At 44.5% G+C, this 16,488-nt stretch overlaps 1 protein-coding gene across 2 annotated transcripts in view; it reads left to right on the forward strand.

Moving 5' to 3' along the window:
* LOC137375873 (alpha-1,3-mannosyl-glycoprotein 4-beta-N-acetylglucosaminyltransferase B-like) overlaps positions 1-16,488 on the forward strand; it is a 222,318-nt gene that overhangs the window by 115,790 nt on the left and 90,040 nt on the right. For both annotated transcript variants that reach the window (XM_068043473.1, XM_068043484.1), the window contains exons 6-7: positions 17-130; positions 15,461-15,536. In XM_068043473.1, the coding sequence (XP_067899574.1) occupies positions 17-130; positions 15,461-15,536 (190 nt within the window). The remainder of the gene's footprint in view (positions 1-16; positions 131-15,460; positions 15,537-16,488) is intronic.

Genomic DNA, 16,488 nt, shown 5'->3' on the forward strand with positions numbered 1-16,488 from the left:
GATATGCTGCCCACAGGTACTCCTATGAAATACAGTCAGGACTTCTTGAGATCATCTCTCCTTCAGCTAATTTTTATCCTGACCTCTCAGATCTGAGGGAAACCTTTGGAGACTCCCATCAGAGAGTAAAGTAAGTCTCCCCATGAATTTTGAAGCTACTTGCCATTATATTTTCTAGCAAAAGGAATCCTACAGGTGTTACGATATAATTGAATTAGACATTGGGAGGGATCTCTTTACATCAGGAAGTCTCTAATACACTTTCCACATTGACCATCATTACACCTTAATACAGGATAGATTGTGGGTGTCAGAAGTTTGAGCAAGGTGGAATTTGTGTATGGTGGACTTTAAAGGCAGTGAAATTTGGCTCTTCCAATGCCCTTTTTTTGTACTGCGAGTGCCATTTTACTTCCAAAATGGCATCTGCGGCATGCAGGCATACTTCTGGTGGAAGCCGTGCCAGGCACTGTTTCGGTGAGGAGGTTACCACGTGCGCAGGGAGCTTCTGCAGGACGACTTCTAAGTAGGCAGATCATGACATCCATCAGCATGTAATACTGATTTGATGCCAGCACTGCCATTTTGGAACACAACAATCCAACTAACACTGTCTCTTAAACACGCACAACTGAACACGCCTTCAGCAGCAGAAAGCATCTCCCACAAGCACTATTTAAAGGGATCAACAACTACTTTCAGGTGAGTTACTGATTGATTTGTACTGGCTATTGCTGTGATCGTAGAAGTATTTGGCAGTTTCTAGAATTGTTTAAAGTTGCTGAAGTCTAGAGGCAGTGATATGGCACATGGTGAAGGATTTTGCCCTGACTTCAAGGATTCTTCACAGACTGCTTGCTCCCAAGCATGAGTGGGATATGAGAAGGACAATTCAATTGTTTCTGCCCCGCAGTTGGCCACAGCCTCTGTCATGGCTGTTCCAATGAAGGCAATCATGCAGTCTGGCCTATCACCCACCGGTTAGGTGTAGCTGCCTGCAATTATGCGCCACCTTCCCCTGGCAGAGAGAGTGAAGTGTGTCAGTGAGTATGGTGCAATGTGTTTGGATGATGTAGTTGTCATGGGCAAATAGCTGACAGTGTATGCAAGCTGTGAGATGTGGGTGTAAGGCTTGCAGTAGTGTTAAGTGTGTGAGGATGAGGTGAAGCTATGAGTATGAGGTATAAGTCAGGACTGATAGAGATTGTTGGTAGGTGAGTGAAGGGAGGGTGGTGCAATGTATGGGGCTAGTGGTCCAGTTAGTAGGATATGACATTTGACGATGCATTTACTGACTTTGATCACTCATGTGAACTTCTTGCGGCACTGCATCCAAGTCCTCGGGGCTTGACTCCTGGCATTGACCATCATGGCTATCTGCTCCCACTGCCTTTGCACAGTTTATTTGGAGGGTCTCCTGTGGATAGAGCACATCTCTCCTTCTCTCCACCTCATCCACCAAGGCATCCAGTGCAGCATCACAGAAGATTGGGCCATGCTCTCTGAACTGATGCACCATAATTCAGTGTTGTTCTTGCTCATGCTTTGTTCTACAACCAGTTCCATCACCTGCTCTAGCCAGAATGCACTTCCCCTTTACTTAGTGCAGGCTGGCTTTAAATGTTGTGAGTGTCAAACAAACTTGGGTCCCCTGCTGAGGCATGCAGTCATTCAGCAGCTCATTTACAATGGGCTGAGCACAGCTATCATCCAATTTAGCAGACAGCATAATTTTGTGTGCTGCCTCCATTGGAAGAAAAGGGATAAATTACACATCGAGAAACTCACACCCGTTTTCAGGCCCTGTCCAATTTCACAACTGGAGGGCTAGAAATTACTTAGCCCTGTTTTTTGAGCGGGGGTGGGGTGTGGGGGTTGTGATACACAACCAGTCTGTGCCCATTCAGATTGAGGTGGGCAATGCAAAAACTTCATGTAGCCACATCATCTGAATGATTGTGGCATTTGCCCCAGCAGTTCTCACACTGCTGACTGCTCCTGAATGCTGTCTGCACAACAGAGGGCCCTGCAGCATTGTTTGCAGATTATGTGGTATAGCTGGCCTGCTCTTCTTAAAGGGAAGTTGCATTCAACAATATTTCAGCAATGTATGTTTTTACAAAGTGAACACCAAGGTAGACAGAGGGATCGACAGTGAGGATGGATGGAGTGCTGGAGGTAGTAGTGGTGTAGGTGGGCAGGAGGAGAGATGCCAAGGGTCTGCAGGGAACCAGTACACCCTCAAGGATCACCCTCAGACGAAAGTGGGAGAAGGTGGCTAGGAAGGTCCACTCCCATAATCTAGACCCAAGAATCTGACAGCGGTGCCACAAGAAGTCTAATGACCTCATGTGGGTGGTCAACATCAGCGAATGCATTTTCACATGACATCTCCTACTCACCACACCACGAACCTCTCACATTATTCACTGCACCACATACACATCACTCACCCAAACGGCACTCCCTGGCACTCAGGACTCATGCCTAACATCCAGATACTCCACCTCACCTGCACACACCTACCAATGCTGCCAGCTTCAAACCCATCTCTCGCTCCCCAAATTACGTCCAGCTGTTCAGTAATGGCTGGCACATCACCCAAACACAGTGTCACACCATCTCTGGCATTCTGCCTTCTCCCTTGCAGCAGAAGGTGGCACACAATAGAAGAAAGCAGAGCAGAACTGACAAGGATGCCTGTATCTCCTAAGCCAGGCAGAGGAGGTGTCTCTCAGCATCATGGCTATGACGGGGCCTGTGGTATCCGATGTCACTGAGAACATAGAATATGAGGGCATGCTCCTGCCTTCAGCCCCTTCCCAACTCCCAGCACACCCTCGGAACAGCAGCATAGTGGTAATGATTCCGGATTAGTAATCCAGAGGCCTGGACTATTGCTCTGGAGGCATGAATTCAAATCTCACCATGGCAACTGGGGGAATTTAAATTCAATTAATTAATAAATCTGGAATAAAAAGCTAGTCTCACTAATTATGATCATGGAACTACCGGATTCTCGTAAAATCCCATCTGACTCACTAATGTGCTTCGGGGAAGAAAATCTGCTGTCCTTACCCAGTCTGGCCTACATATGACGCCAGACCCACAGCAATGTGATTGACTCTTAAGTGCTCTCTGAAATGGCCTAGCAAGCCACTCAGTTGTCTCAAATCACTGCAGTAAAGTTGAGTAAGAATAAAACTGGACAGACAACCCGGCATTGACCTAGGCACTAGAAATGACAAAGGCACACCCTGCCCAGTCAACCCCGCAAAGTCCTCTTCACTAACACCGAGGGACTTGTGCCAAAGTTGGGAGAGCTGTCCCACAGACGAGTCAAGCAGCAGCATGACATAGTCATACTCACCAAATCATACCGTACAGCCAATATCCCAAACTCCTCCATTAATATCCCACTATCCATTACCAGAGATGGCAGCACAGTAATATACAGTTAGGAGAGGATGGCCCTGGGAGACCTCAACATTGACTCCGGACCCCATGAAGTCTCATGGCATCGGGTCAAACATGGACAAGGAAACCTCCTGCTGATTACCAGCCACAGCCCTCCCTCAGCTAATGAATCAATACTCCTCCATGTTGAACACCACTTGGAAGAAGCACTGAGGGTAGCAAGGGCACAGAATGTACGCTGGGTGGGGGACTTGTCCATCACCAAAAGTAGTTCGGTATAACCAGTACTGACCAAGCTAGCTGAGTCCTGAAGGACATAATTGTCAGACTGGGTCTGCGGCAGGTGGTAAGAGAACCAACAAGAGGGAAAAATCTACTTGAACTCATCCTCACCAATCTACCTATTGCAGAAGCAGTTGTCCATGAGTGACCACCACACAGTCATTGCGGAGTCAAACTCCCATCTTCACAGTGAGGACACCCTCCATCGTGTTATGTGGCACTACCACCAAGCTAAATGGAATAGATTCAGAACAGATCTAGCAGCTCAAAACTGGGCATCCATGAGGAACTGTAGGCCATCAGCAGCAGCAGAATTATATTCAACTACAATCTGTAAACACATAGCCTGGCATATCACTCAATCATTACCATCAAGCCAGGGGATCAACTCTGGTTCAATGCGGAATTAGGAGAGCATGCCAGGAGCAGCACCAGGCATATCTAAAAATGAGGTGCCAATGTAGTGAAGCTACAACACAGGGCTACCTGCATGCTAAACAGTGGAACCAGCATTTGGGGAGGGCAAACAAAGCAAGGGAATACACAACAAATGGGAGGATATTGAGAGGGACCTTGGAGTGTATGTTCACAGGTCCTTGAAGGTGGCAGGACAGGTAGATAAAGTGATGAAGAAGGCATATGGAATGCTTTCGTTTATTGGCCAAGGTATAGAAAACAAAAGCAGGGATGTAATGCTGGAATTGTATAAAATGCTGGTTAGGCCACAGCTGGAGTATTGCGTACAGTTCTGGTCACCACATTACAGGAAGGACATAATTGCTCTGGAGAGAGTACAGAGAGGTTTACGAGAATGTTGCCAGGGCTTGAAAGTTGCAGCTATGAGGGAAGATTGGATCAGCAAGAGTTGTTCTCCTTAGAACAGAGGGGGCTGAGGAGTGACTTAATTGAGGTGTACAAAATTATGAGGGCCTAGATAGAGTAGACAGGAAGGACCTGTTTCCCGTAGCAGAAACATCAATTACCAGGGGGCACAGATTTAAGATGATTGGTAGAAGGATTAGAGGGGACATGAGGAAAAATCTTTTTACCCAGAGGGTGGTGGGTATCTGGAACTCACTGTCAGGAACAGTGGTGGAGGCAGAAACCCTCAGACCAGGTGCTGGAAGGTAGGATTAGATTGGGTGGCTAGCTTTTTTTTAGCCAGCACATACACTAAGGTTGAATGGCCTCCTTCTGTGCCGTAACATTTCTATGGTTCTATGGTTATAGACAGTGTTGAGTGATCCTACAACCAACGGATGAGATAAAAGGTCTGCAGTCCTGCCACATCCAGTTGTGAATGATGGTGGACAATTAAACAACTAACTGAAAAAGGAGGCTCCACAAACACACCCATCCTCAATGATGGGGAGCACAGCACGTAGTGCAAAAGACAAGGCTAAAGTGTTTGCAACCAGCTTCAGCCAGAAGTGCTGACTGGATGATTCATCTCTGCCTCCTCCTGAGGTCCCCAGCATCACAGATGCCAGTCTTCAGCCAATTCAATTCACTCAATATGATATTTAAAAATGGCTGAACACACTTGATACAGCAAAGACTATGGGAGGCCCTGACAACATCCTGGTTGTAGTACTGAAGACTTGTGTTCCAGAGTTAGCTGCATACTCACTGCTCCAGTACAGCTACAACACTGGCATCTACCCGACAATGTGGAAAATTGCCCAGGTATGTCCTGTTTGCAAAAAGCTGTAGAAATCCAACCCGGCCAATTACTGCCCCATCAGTCTACTTTCATTCATTGGCAAAGTGATGGAAAGTATCATCAAGTGTGCTATCAAGCGGCACTTATTCAGCAATAACCTGCTCACCGATACTCAGTTTGGGTTCAGCCACTCGGCTCCAGGCCTCATTGGAGCCTTGGTCCAAACATGGACAAACAGCTGAATTCCAGAGGTGAGGGATGGACTTTTATGCTCTCACCTGTGGTGGGTTTGGAGCCAGGGAGAGCATAAAATCAGGTGGAATGGTGGCAGAGGTGTACCCTGCTACCATCCTGCATCCACCGAAATGTAGTACGGGGCCAGAAGGCCTGTGAACGGCCTTCCTGCCCCACCACCAATTGAGACCCTTAACTGGGTAATTAACCCCTAATTAAGGGCCTCATCCCGCCGCACCCACAATTACCAGTGTAGCAGGCGGCCCTGTCACCACATGGGAAGCATGGCATGAAAAACAGTGCAGGATGCTTCCCAGCTGCAAGGGTGGGGGGAATCTGCCAACCCCCTGCATCCCCTGCCCCACGAGACCCCTCTCACCCTGATCTACCTGAAACCTGTTTCCAGCACCTCTCCTCACTGTCTGGTTACTGCAACCAAAGAAGCAGCCACCGCCTCCACGCTGGCACTGCAGCTGCAGGCCTCTGATTGGCCAGCAGCTCTGCAAGGCCAGGACTTCCAGCGATGAAGTTCTAAATCTTGCAGCTTCATGCTTGTTTTTTTTCTTGAGTAAACAACACAGATGCTATCTGAAGTTTTGGTGTCCAGATTTGGGGTCTTCATGTTACATCAGCCAGTTGGGCTTCAAAGCAGGGGAAACTACTGCGTGCAGCCTTATCCCGGCAGAACTCTTTGTGGGCTGTGCAGAAAGTGGCCAGTAGTACAGGCTCACAAGTAGAGCAGCGCCATGCTGTGCTTGGCAATTTTTTGCCCTAAGAGTCTGGTAAGGAGAGTATAAGAGAACTCAGCCCGGAAGTGACAAAAGCATAGATGAGGGCTTCTGCAGTACTGGACATGGAGCTGACATGGAAATTTGTAATGTTGCAAAGATGAAGTTAAGTAGATTTGTGAGGTTTGAAGCTGCAAATGGAACACCAAGGTTGGGCACTGTTCTGTTCTTCTTTATTCATTCTCCTCCAGATATAAATAAAATTCTTCCTCAGTCACCCAGCCTTCCTATAGTATAAGAAAGACCATCCTGCAAGCAAGGAATAAAACTGGTGCATTGATCATTTTTTGACCAGTCGTATAATCTTTCCCTGTTCAGATGTTTAAGCAGCTCTACTGCAAATTGTTTCCTCCATTCTTTTTGGCCTGTATTCCTCAGTGGATTTTGCTCTTCTCTCCCACATCACACAAATTTGAATCTACCATTTGTATGTTGTTGTTGTTTTCTCTCCAATGATTAGTATTAGAACTGGCATTAGAATTTGAGAGTCTTCAAGCAAGATTAGTCATGGAGGTTCCTCAGCTGACCACTTCAACACCACCATTGTGTCTTTCACTCTACCCAGCACACCACTATATAACCAAACAGCCAAGAAGTTCTTTACATAAGGAAATAAAAAGCTAGAAAATGTATCATCTGCTTCCATCTAAATTTTAAACATGAAGATGGGATCATGTTGAGTTACTTAAGGGCTGTGGGTAAGTGAGGGAAACTGCTTGTCACCACTTGAACCACTTTATCCCAATGATAATTGCTACACATTACCTATAAGATGCTGTATGATAACCTATCGATCCAGTCTCTTCACAGGAGGTCACACCCAGAGGTCTCAACAGCAAACAAGTCTTTGGTGGGTGACTTTTAGTTCGGAACCTTGAGGCATCTCCACCCACCAAAAATTTTAGTATCACTAAAGTTGCAGTGAAAGCAATTAAGTGACATTAATATAACCTTTTCTTCTCTTTCTTATCCTCTTTTCCCTATTTTTCTCTTTGCTTTTTCTTCTTCCCTTGTCCTCTTCCTTTATGTTTCCTTCTGCCTTCCCAGTCAGACTGGATGTGAGATTAGTGTTTTCTCTTACAGGAACTGACCGCCTCTTCACATTAGTTTTTAAGAGATCACAAAAATTATGACTTTCCTTAAAGGAGATGTTGCCCTCATGGTGTGGCACTAAATCATACTGACTTTGAAGATACCAGATTTGATCCCTGGGCAGGAACAATACAATTGTCCTCAGAACCCCCAGGCTGGGTAGAAAGATCACTAGCCAATGATCCCTTTTAGAAAGTGCATAGAGAGAAATGAGTGAGGACAGAATTTGACTCTGCTGCAAAGTTCTCCCTAGTCCAATCACAGTCTAGATTCACGCAGGATGGTGGCTACTTTGGTGAAATATCTGATGGCTGCCAATACCTGTACATCAGCATGTCATCAGAATGCCCATGGGAGAGGGATATAGACAATGATTCCAAAAACAAAGCAGCTACTATGTTGGATGCCTTTGTTTATGCTATAAATTTTGATTGGCTGAGATAGGTTAGATATCACCTAGCGTAGATTGAGTCAAATCTCACAGATTATCCAAGCATATCTTCTGTGCTCGTGGAAGCATAAGACCAGTGTCATCAAGGACAATTAATGTTTCAGCAAAGAGGAATATGTTTGTTGCTAACGACTGTCTGGAGACATTGGTGGCAAAGTTAAATAAAACCCAACTCCTAACAACTACATAAATCAACCCCAGATGTAACAGGGGAATTTTATGTTATTCCCTGCATCGGGTTTGAAGGTGTGGTGAGAATGTAATCGGGCGGGGTGGTGGTGGGTGGGACCCCACCACCTTCTTGCCTCTACCCAAATTAAGTCCAGGGCGGGAAAGCCTGTGAATAGCTTTACCACCTCCCGCCCCCCTCTCCACACTTCCCACTGCCAATTGAGGCCCTTAAGTGAGCAATTAAGGCTTAATTAAGGGCCTCATCCCGCCGCCGCAGGAATTAGCGGTGGGCGAGTCCCTCGCCACACGGGGAGCACGCCAAGCAAACCCGTGTGGGTTGTTTGCTGGCTCCGGGGTAGGGGTGGGGGTAGTGTGGGGTGTCCCTTGTTAAAAGGCACAGTACCTGAACCAGGGACATGGTATCGGGAAGGGGGGGGCCCAATGGGGAGTGAAACCCCTGCCCTTACTATCGACCCCCCCCCCCTACACCCTCCTTCCCTGCAAAACCCTTTTCACTGAGATTTACCTGTGGCCTGGGTCCAGGGCCTTGGGTGAGTCCAGTACCGGCAGCAGCAATCTCCTCTCCGGTGGCACCGCTCAGTTAAAGAGCTGGCTGAACTCTGATTGGTCGGCAGCTCTCAGCAGGTGGGACCTCTGCTGCAAGAGTCCCTGATCTCGGGGAAAGCCTGCTGCTATCCACTTAAGTGCCTAATTGGCACTTGATCCAGTAGGCCTTCCCCAGAGGAGGCAACATGAGATTCTCGCCGCACGTTTGCTGATGGTCGAGACCCCCATCACCCAGATAAAATCCTGGCCATGGTGTGTGGTGCAGTCAGTTCCCAAATAGATTATACTGTATTTAATACAAATAAATGAAATATTATTTAAACGCTTAAAAAAACAAAATGTCCCAACAAATTTCATAGAATATCTAATTTAATAATTCATAGCACATTTCAGAAATTTAGGAGATGGTTCTGCAGCAGACAATCCGATGCAAGTCATTTTGATTATTTGCTGCCTATTCTGTGAAACAGTGCTCTACCTGGCTATTACTATTCTTTGGAAAGAATTTTAAAGTAGCACACAGTGAAAAGAATTCTGTTTTCTGCTGCCATTAAAATAACTGTCATTAACTCACCCATTGTCAATAGGAAAAGGGAACACTTTAAATATAATAATACAGATTAATACTCGTTCTTAATCTAGTGCAATGTCCCTTAAATACTTAAGAATGTCACACCCATAATCCGATGTTGCTGCCAAGTTCCCTTGGTAAGTGTTAAATCGCTTATCCAAAAATAGTCAGACATACATCAATGTACTGGCATTTGATTAGTTAATAAAACAACATTTGGGAGCAGCTTTCAGAAAATTAGAGAAGGGGTTACATTTCCTTTTCAATTTACTTGGATAAATCAGCATAAATTTGGGCAGATGACAGGAAAATCAGGAGAGAGCCATTCTGCTGGCTCCCTGTCACCTGCTGCCATTTCCAGGATAGCTATATTCCCATTTGCCTGGCCAAATGTGGGCAGTCATATTAAAATGGCTTACACATGACAGAAATACATCATATGACATATTTCCCATCATTTGCACGATAGGAACACTGGGTGCTAGAACTGCCATGCATTCTACAACATGGCTACAAAATGAGAAGATGGGGTTAAAATCTGAATCAACAAGGACATTGAATTCCACTGCCCCATGAGTTCCATATTTTATTGCAAATTAGAGACTCCTCTTCAGATGGTCAGCCTGGTAATACTGCGTGGACCTCCAGGACCTCCTGCAGGATTGCCTCCTTCCTCCTTCTTTAATTTACAGCTGGGTGGATGTCTTGGCCAGTTCTGCTTGCTGATGGCAGAGCACATTTCAGGCATAAATTTAAATATAATCGATCTATGTTCATTGCTACCAACATTGGGAAGTAGCAGTTTCCTGTCAGCAATAAGCCCAACAGAAAATTCTCCTCTCATTTCCATCCCCAGATGTTGAGCAGGAAGCTTTATTATGCATCTGGCCCATGTTCTTCTTGAGCTGGAACTACTTTATTTTGACATGGGTATCTGAAAATTCCGTAGGGATTCCCTTGGTGCACACCCCCTAGAGAAATGGCAGAAGGTATCAAAATGGCTATTTCTCCAGGATTTTTGCTGATCCTCTGCCAATTGTTGGATCATAAGACCAGGAGAACCCTCCATAAATGTTCCTGAGGATGAATAGGGTATTCCATTCCTATCATGGATAGCCCATGCTTTTAAGAGTAAATAAGTCAACAAAATTAAATTGAAAAAGCATTTGTTTTAAAGTTGGACAATTAATTTCAGACTCTTTATCAGTTGATGCACAAACTAAAGAAAAATGCTTGTCCAAGCAGCTAAGTCGATTGTCTATTGGCCTGAGAAGGAATGACATCTCAGAAGTTTGCCCTGATGTGCAAGACCTCTTTTTAGTCTTTTGGAAAATTGCTTTCCAGAATGTGACTTAAGTATTTTCTGAAATGATCCATTAAAAAATAAATGATTAATAATTAATAATTAAAAATGACTTGGTTCTTATTGTAGTTGACCCTGCACACAGGAGAATGGATTATGAATCTGTCTTCCAAGCAGGAGATTCCATAAATTACATTTAAATGAAATGTCCTGTTTTGAGCTGTGCTACTTTAGTGCAGTTGAAACTGTAATTACAGCCTATGAGCAATGTCCTACTTCATTATTTATATTCTGCAAAGACTGCAGAATTTATCAGGAATGGAGGGCTGTTATTAAATTGATAATCTGAATGTTGAAAAAGTTAATTTATTCACTCTTATTCCATGTGAAAGTTTCAAAAATCACCCTTGACTAGTTTTTTATGCGCTGTATTATACATCTATCTAAAATGTTTTGCATCTCTCATGACTGCAGTATTTGAATCAGTGTCCATCAGTTTTCATTTTCTTTTATTCGTTCTGTCTCTGGCATCAGTATTGCAATGGCAGACATGGAGGCCTGAGGTCTACGAAGTGCCCAGTGGACTCAGCACAGCCCATTGCAATGGGGCAGCATGAAGGGCACTGAGAGTCTCTGCATAAAATCTGAAGAGCTTCCTCAAAATAAGACAAAGCAGCAGATCTGTGGGTGCTGAGGTAAACGCCCAATCAAAGACAAATACCTACACATCCCCATTTTACCTGTTCTCGTGCACTTTAGCCTCAAAAAGCGTAAATACTTCATCACCACTGTTGTTCCACTCCCTCTGCCATGAGAAGTGCTGGTGCTCCATAGGTAATGATCAGTGCTTCACTGTGTGCTGACACCCAAATACTGGGTCCCATCCCCCTTTGGCACTACTGCTGAGCCTGCTAGAAAATGAATTAAATCAGTTGACCTCATATTATCATGTGAGATCAGCTCATTCATTTGTAGATGCCTTCTTGTCATTATTCATATTGTATTAAAGGTTTCTGTCAAACTTTGATTTACTCCTTGATAACATTCCACCAAAACATTTAGCATTCAAGCAAAATAAATGTGTTTCAGCATGCAGACACCAGATCAGTTCCTCTGTAGAAGATTCCACAAACATGTACTCACAGTGGGGACTGCACTCAAAGGGAGAGGGAGATCAGAGAATCAAAATTACGGTTTTGTACCCCCATTCTCAGCTTGCACTCCCTTTGAGTTTGGTTTCCCAGCTGGGAGAGTGAGATATATCCATTTATGTCCTGCTCTCTTTGAGTAAAAGTAAGGTAAAGATTCCTCTATTGCAGGCTTACTCCACTAATATTTGTTATATTGTTCTCATAAAGGGGGTCAATGAAGGATGGTCAAAAGCTTTTTCTGGGGAAGTGGGGTGGGTGTATTACTCCTGACATACCATTCTCATAACTGGCCACTTTTCCACTGCAGCCCAAGACCTCTTTGGCTAGCAGTCACCCCAGATGTGTCCCCAGTGGCATGGATGCCTGCCATTCCTATTCAAATAAAGGGCATCCCCAAATTCACAATTATTGTAGGCACCAACGGTGAAGATCCTAGCATGCGCATTCTATCACATGGCCAAGATACAGCCCTTCTACCTGCCACAGATTTTTGACCCTCTGTTGTTTATATTGACTATTTGATTCTGGAGGAATCCAGTTTTATCCTGGTGGATGTACAATGTTTTAAAATCCTTTTCAAATAGTTTTTTCTTTTTCTTTTCCCATTCGCTGGGGAATCTCTGTACAGGTAAATGATCCTAAACCACTTCATTACCCCTAACTTATTATTTTTCTTTGACAGTGTGTCAAAGGAGTTTGATAGAGGTAAGGCAAAGTGGTGGACTTTGGATTTCAGTAAGGCCTTTGATATAGTTCCACTGGAGAGGCTGGTACTGAAAATAAAGAAAATGGGAATCAGCTAAAATATTTTAAAATAGATTAGTAATTGGTTGACCAATAGAACCTACAGGTTAGTGCTGCAGCAATTGTCATTGGTCTGGGAGAATGTTACCAGTGGGGTCTCACAGGGGCCTGTTTAGGGACCTCTTTTGTTTAACGTCTTCATGCATGATCTGGATCTACAAGTCACAAGCACAATGGATAAATTTACAGAAAAAACCAAGCTAAATGAAGGTGGTAGACTAAGGATAAGCTACAGAAGGATTTAAATATACTTGGGAACTGGGCAGACAGCTGGCAGTTGAAAGTCATTGTAGAAAAATGCAAAGTTCTTCACGTAGAGACATGAAATATAGGTAGGGACTATTACTTAAATGGAAAGAAAATAATGTGCATGGAAAATTGAAGAGATCTGAGGGTCAAAGAACAAAGAACAAAGAACAGTACAGCACAGGAACAGGCCATTCGGCCCTTCAAGCCTGCGCCGATCTTGATGCCTGCCTAAACTAACACCTTCTGCACTTCTGGGGCCCATATCCCTCTATTCCCTTCCTATTCATATATTTGTCAAGATGCCTCTTAAATGTAGCTATCGTATCTGCTTCCACCACCTCCCCTGGCAGCAAGTTCCAGGCACTCACCACCCTCTGTGTAAAAAACCTGCCTCGCACATCCCCTCTAAACTTTGCCCCTCGCACCTTAAACCTATGTCCCCTAGTAACTGATTCTTCCACCCTGAGAAAAAGCTTCTGACTATCCACTCTGTCCATGCCGCTCATAACTTTGTAAACCTCTATCATGTCGCCCCTCCACCTCCGTCGTTCCAGTGAAAACAATCCAAGTTTATCCAACCTCTCCTCATAGCTAATGCCCTCCAGACCAGGCAACATCCTGGTAAACCTCCTCTGTAGCCTCTCCAAAGCCTCCATGTCCTTCTGGTAGTGTGGCGACCAGAATTGCACGCAATATTCTAAGTGTGGCCCAACTAAGGTTCTGTACAGCTGCAACATGACTCGCCAATTTTTATACTCTATGCCCCAACCGATGAAGGCAAGCATGCCGTATGCCTTCTTGACTACCTTATCCACCTGCGTTGCCACTTTCAGTGACCTGTGGACCTGTACGCCCAGATCTCTCTGCCTGTCAATACTCCTAAGGGTTCTGCCATTTACTGTATACCTCCCACCTGCATTAGACCTTCCAAAATGCATTACCTCACATTTGTCCGGATTAAACTCCATCTGCCATTTCTCCGCCCAAGTCTCCAACCGATCTATATCCTGCTGTATCCTCTGACAATCCTCATCATTATCCGCAACTCCACCAACCTTTGTGTCGTCCGCAAACTTACTAATCAGACCAGCTACCTTTTCCTCCAAATCATTTATATATACTACAAACAGCAAAGGTCCCAGCACTGATCCCTGCGGAACACCACTAGTCACATCCCTCCATTCAGAAAAACACCCTTCCACTGTTACCCTCTGTCTTCTGTGACTGAGCCAGTTCTGTATCCATCTTGCCAGCTCACCTCTGGTCCCGTGTGACTTCACCTTTTGCACCTGTCTGCCATGCGGGACCTTGTCAAAGGCTTTACTAAAGTCCATATAGACAACATCCACCGCCCTTCCCTCATCAATCATCTTCATCATTTCCTCAAAAAACTCAATTAAATTAGTAAGACACAACCTCCCCTTCACAAAACCATGCTGTCTCTCGCTAATAAGTTCGTTTGTTTCCAAATGGGAGTAAATCCTGTCCCGAAGAACCCTCTCTAATAGTTTCCCTACCACTGACGTAAGGCTCACCGGCCTATAATTTCCTGGATTATCCTTACCACCCTTCTTAAACAAAGGAACAACATTGGCTATTCTCCAGTCCTCTGGGACCTCACCTGTAGCCAATGAGGATGCAAAGATTTCTGTCAAGGCCCCAGCAATTTCTTCCCTTGCCTCCCTCAGTATTCTAGGGTAGATCCCATCAGGCCCTGGGGACTTATCTACCTGTTTGACAATAAATTGAAACTATCGAAATAATGCTCAGTGGCAATAAGTAAAGCAAACCAGATGTTGGGATGTATTAAAAGATCAATATTAAGCTGAAATAATAAGGTACCCCTGATACTTTAAGAATCATTGGTGTGACCACACTAAGAATACTGTGTCTTTTTCTTAGGCAATCCCTCGGGAACGAGGATGACTTTCTTCCACTCCAGGGTTGTGGGTCCTTAGGTGACTGAATAGTCCAATTCTAGATAATGTAGACCATGACAAGCTATTTTACCTTGTCATTTGTGTGGTGGCTCAAAACCCACCATGTAAATGCTACAATCTTCCCGCCAGTGGCCTCTGCTGCTGATCCTGCTAAAGTTAGTGGGGTCAGGAGGATGTTGCCTCTAGGGCAAGTGCCTGTGACACAGGACACATTTTAGTTGCCTGCCATTGTGGAAAGGTCTTGAATTCAAGTGGCGAATGCCAGTAACTGCCCCAGTAGCCCCTTTTGTAAAGGCCTGAGCCCCCAAGTGGGCCCCAATTCTGCAATTCAGATGGTTCTCACACCTAGTTTCTCTTTGCATACTGGATCACGAATACTCTGCCAGACTGGGGATGTGGGAATTCCTAAATGGTACTCACCAAATCTGTCCAAGTTCTTTCCTGTGCCATTGGCCTTGTTTGCGGTGGATAGTGGCTCCATCCCTTTCAAAACTCTGTGGAAACTCCTGAAGTATAGCAGGCCTAACTTAACCCATGTCCCTTCCACAATTTTATTGCCAGTGATCCTAGAAGGACCAGTGATTTGTGGCACTGTGGTACCCTGTTAAATTATTGTCTAGAAAAAGTGGTCAAATTGACTTGATTGAGTTTTGGAACTCTTCTCAAACAAAATAATAGTGGTATAAAAGTTACCTGATTAATTTCCCCAGATAAAATCTTTGTGAATCTATGTGCTGACTATTTCAATGACTTATACATGACCATTTCTGCTTTTAGGTGGAGAACAAAGCAGAATTTGGACTATAGCTTTTTAATGATGTATGCTCAAGCCAAAGGAGCTTTCTATTTACAGGTATAGTAACAGCAGCATTATGTTACATAGTTTTCATAGATAAATCTGGTTCTCTAAAGAAATCAATTCCAAGGCAAGATATCTATTATTGTATGTTCCACTAATAATGGTTAAATAACTAATTAATAGCTAATGGTTTAAAAAAAAAGCCCATGGATCCAGAGAAATATAACAAGGTGGATACAAAATTGGCTCAGTGGCAGGAAACAAAGGGTAATTGTTGACGAGTGTTTTTGCGAAGGGAAAGTAGTTCCACAGGGCTCAGTACTGGGTCCCCTGCTTTTTGTGGTATATATTAATGATTTAGACATAAATATAGGGGGCATGATCAAGAAGTTGGTAGACCACATAAAGATTGGCCATGTGGTTGATAGTGAGGAGGATAGCTGCAGGCTGCAGGAAGATAACGTTGGACTGGTCAGGAGGGCAGCAAAGTGGAAAATGGAATTCAACCTGGAGAGGTGTGAGGTAATGCATTTGGGGAGGTCAAACAAGGCAAAGGAATACACAATTAATGGGAAAATACTGAGAGGTGTAGAGGAAGTGAGGGAACTCGGAGTGAATGTCCACAGATCCCTGAATGTAGCAGGACAGGTCATAAGGTGGTTAAGAAGGCATATGGAATCCTTTCCTTTATTAGCTGAGGTATAGAATATAAGAGCAGGGAGGTTATGCTATAACTGTATAAATTATTGGTTACTGTGTGCAGTTCTGGTCACCTCATTACAGAAAGGATGTAATTGCACTAGAGAGGGTACAGAGGAGATTTACGAAGATGTTGCCAGGACTTGAAAACGCAGCTATGGAGGAAAGATTGGATCCTCCTTGGAACAGAGAAAGCTGAGGGGAGATTTGTTTGAAATGGAGAAAATTGTGAGGTGCCTGGATAGTGTTGATGTGAATGGCCTATTTACTTTAGCAGAGAGGTCAATGACTAGGGGACATAGATTTA

The sequence above is a fragment of the Heterodontus francisci genome, chromosome 1 (genome assembly GCF_036365525.1).
Source record: "Heterodontus francisci isolate sHetFra1 chromosome 1, sHetFra1.hap1, whole genome shotgun sequence".
NCBI classification, from domain to species: Eukaryota; Metazoa; Chordata; class Chondrichthyes; order Heterodontiformes; family Heterodontidae; genus Heterodontus; species Heterodontus francisci.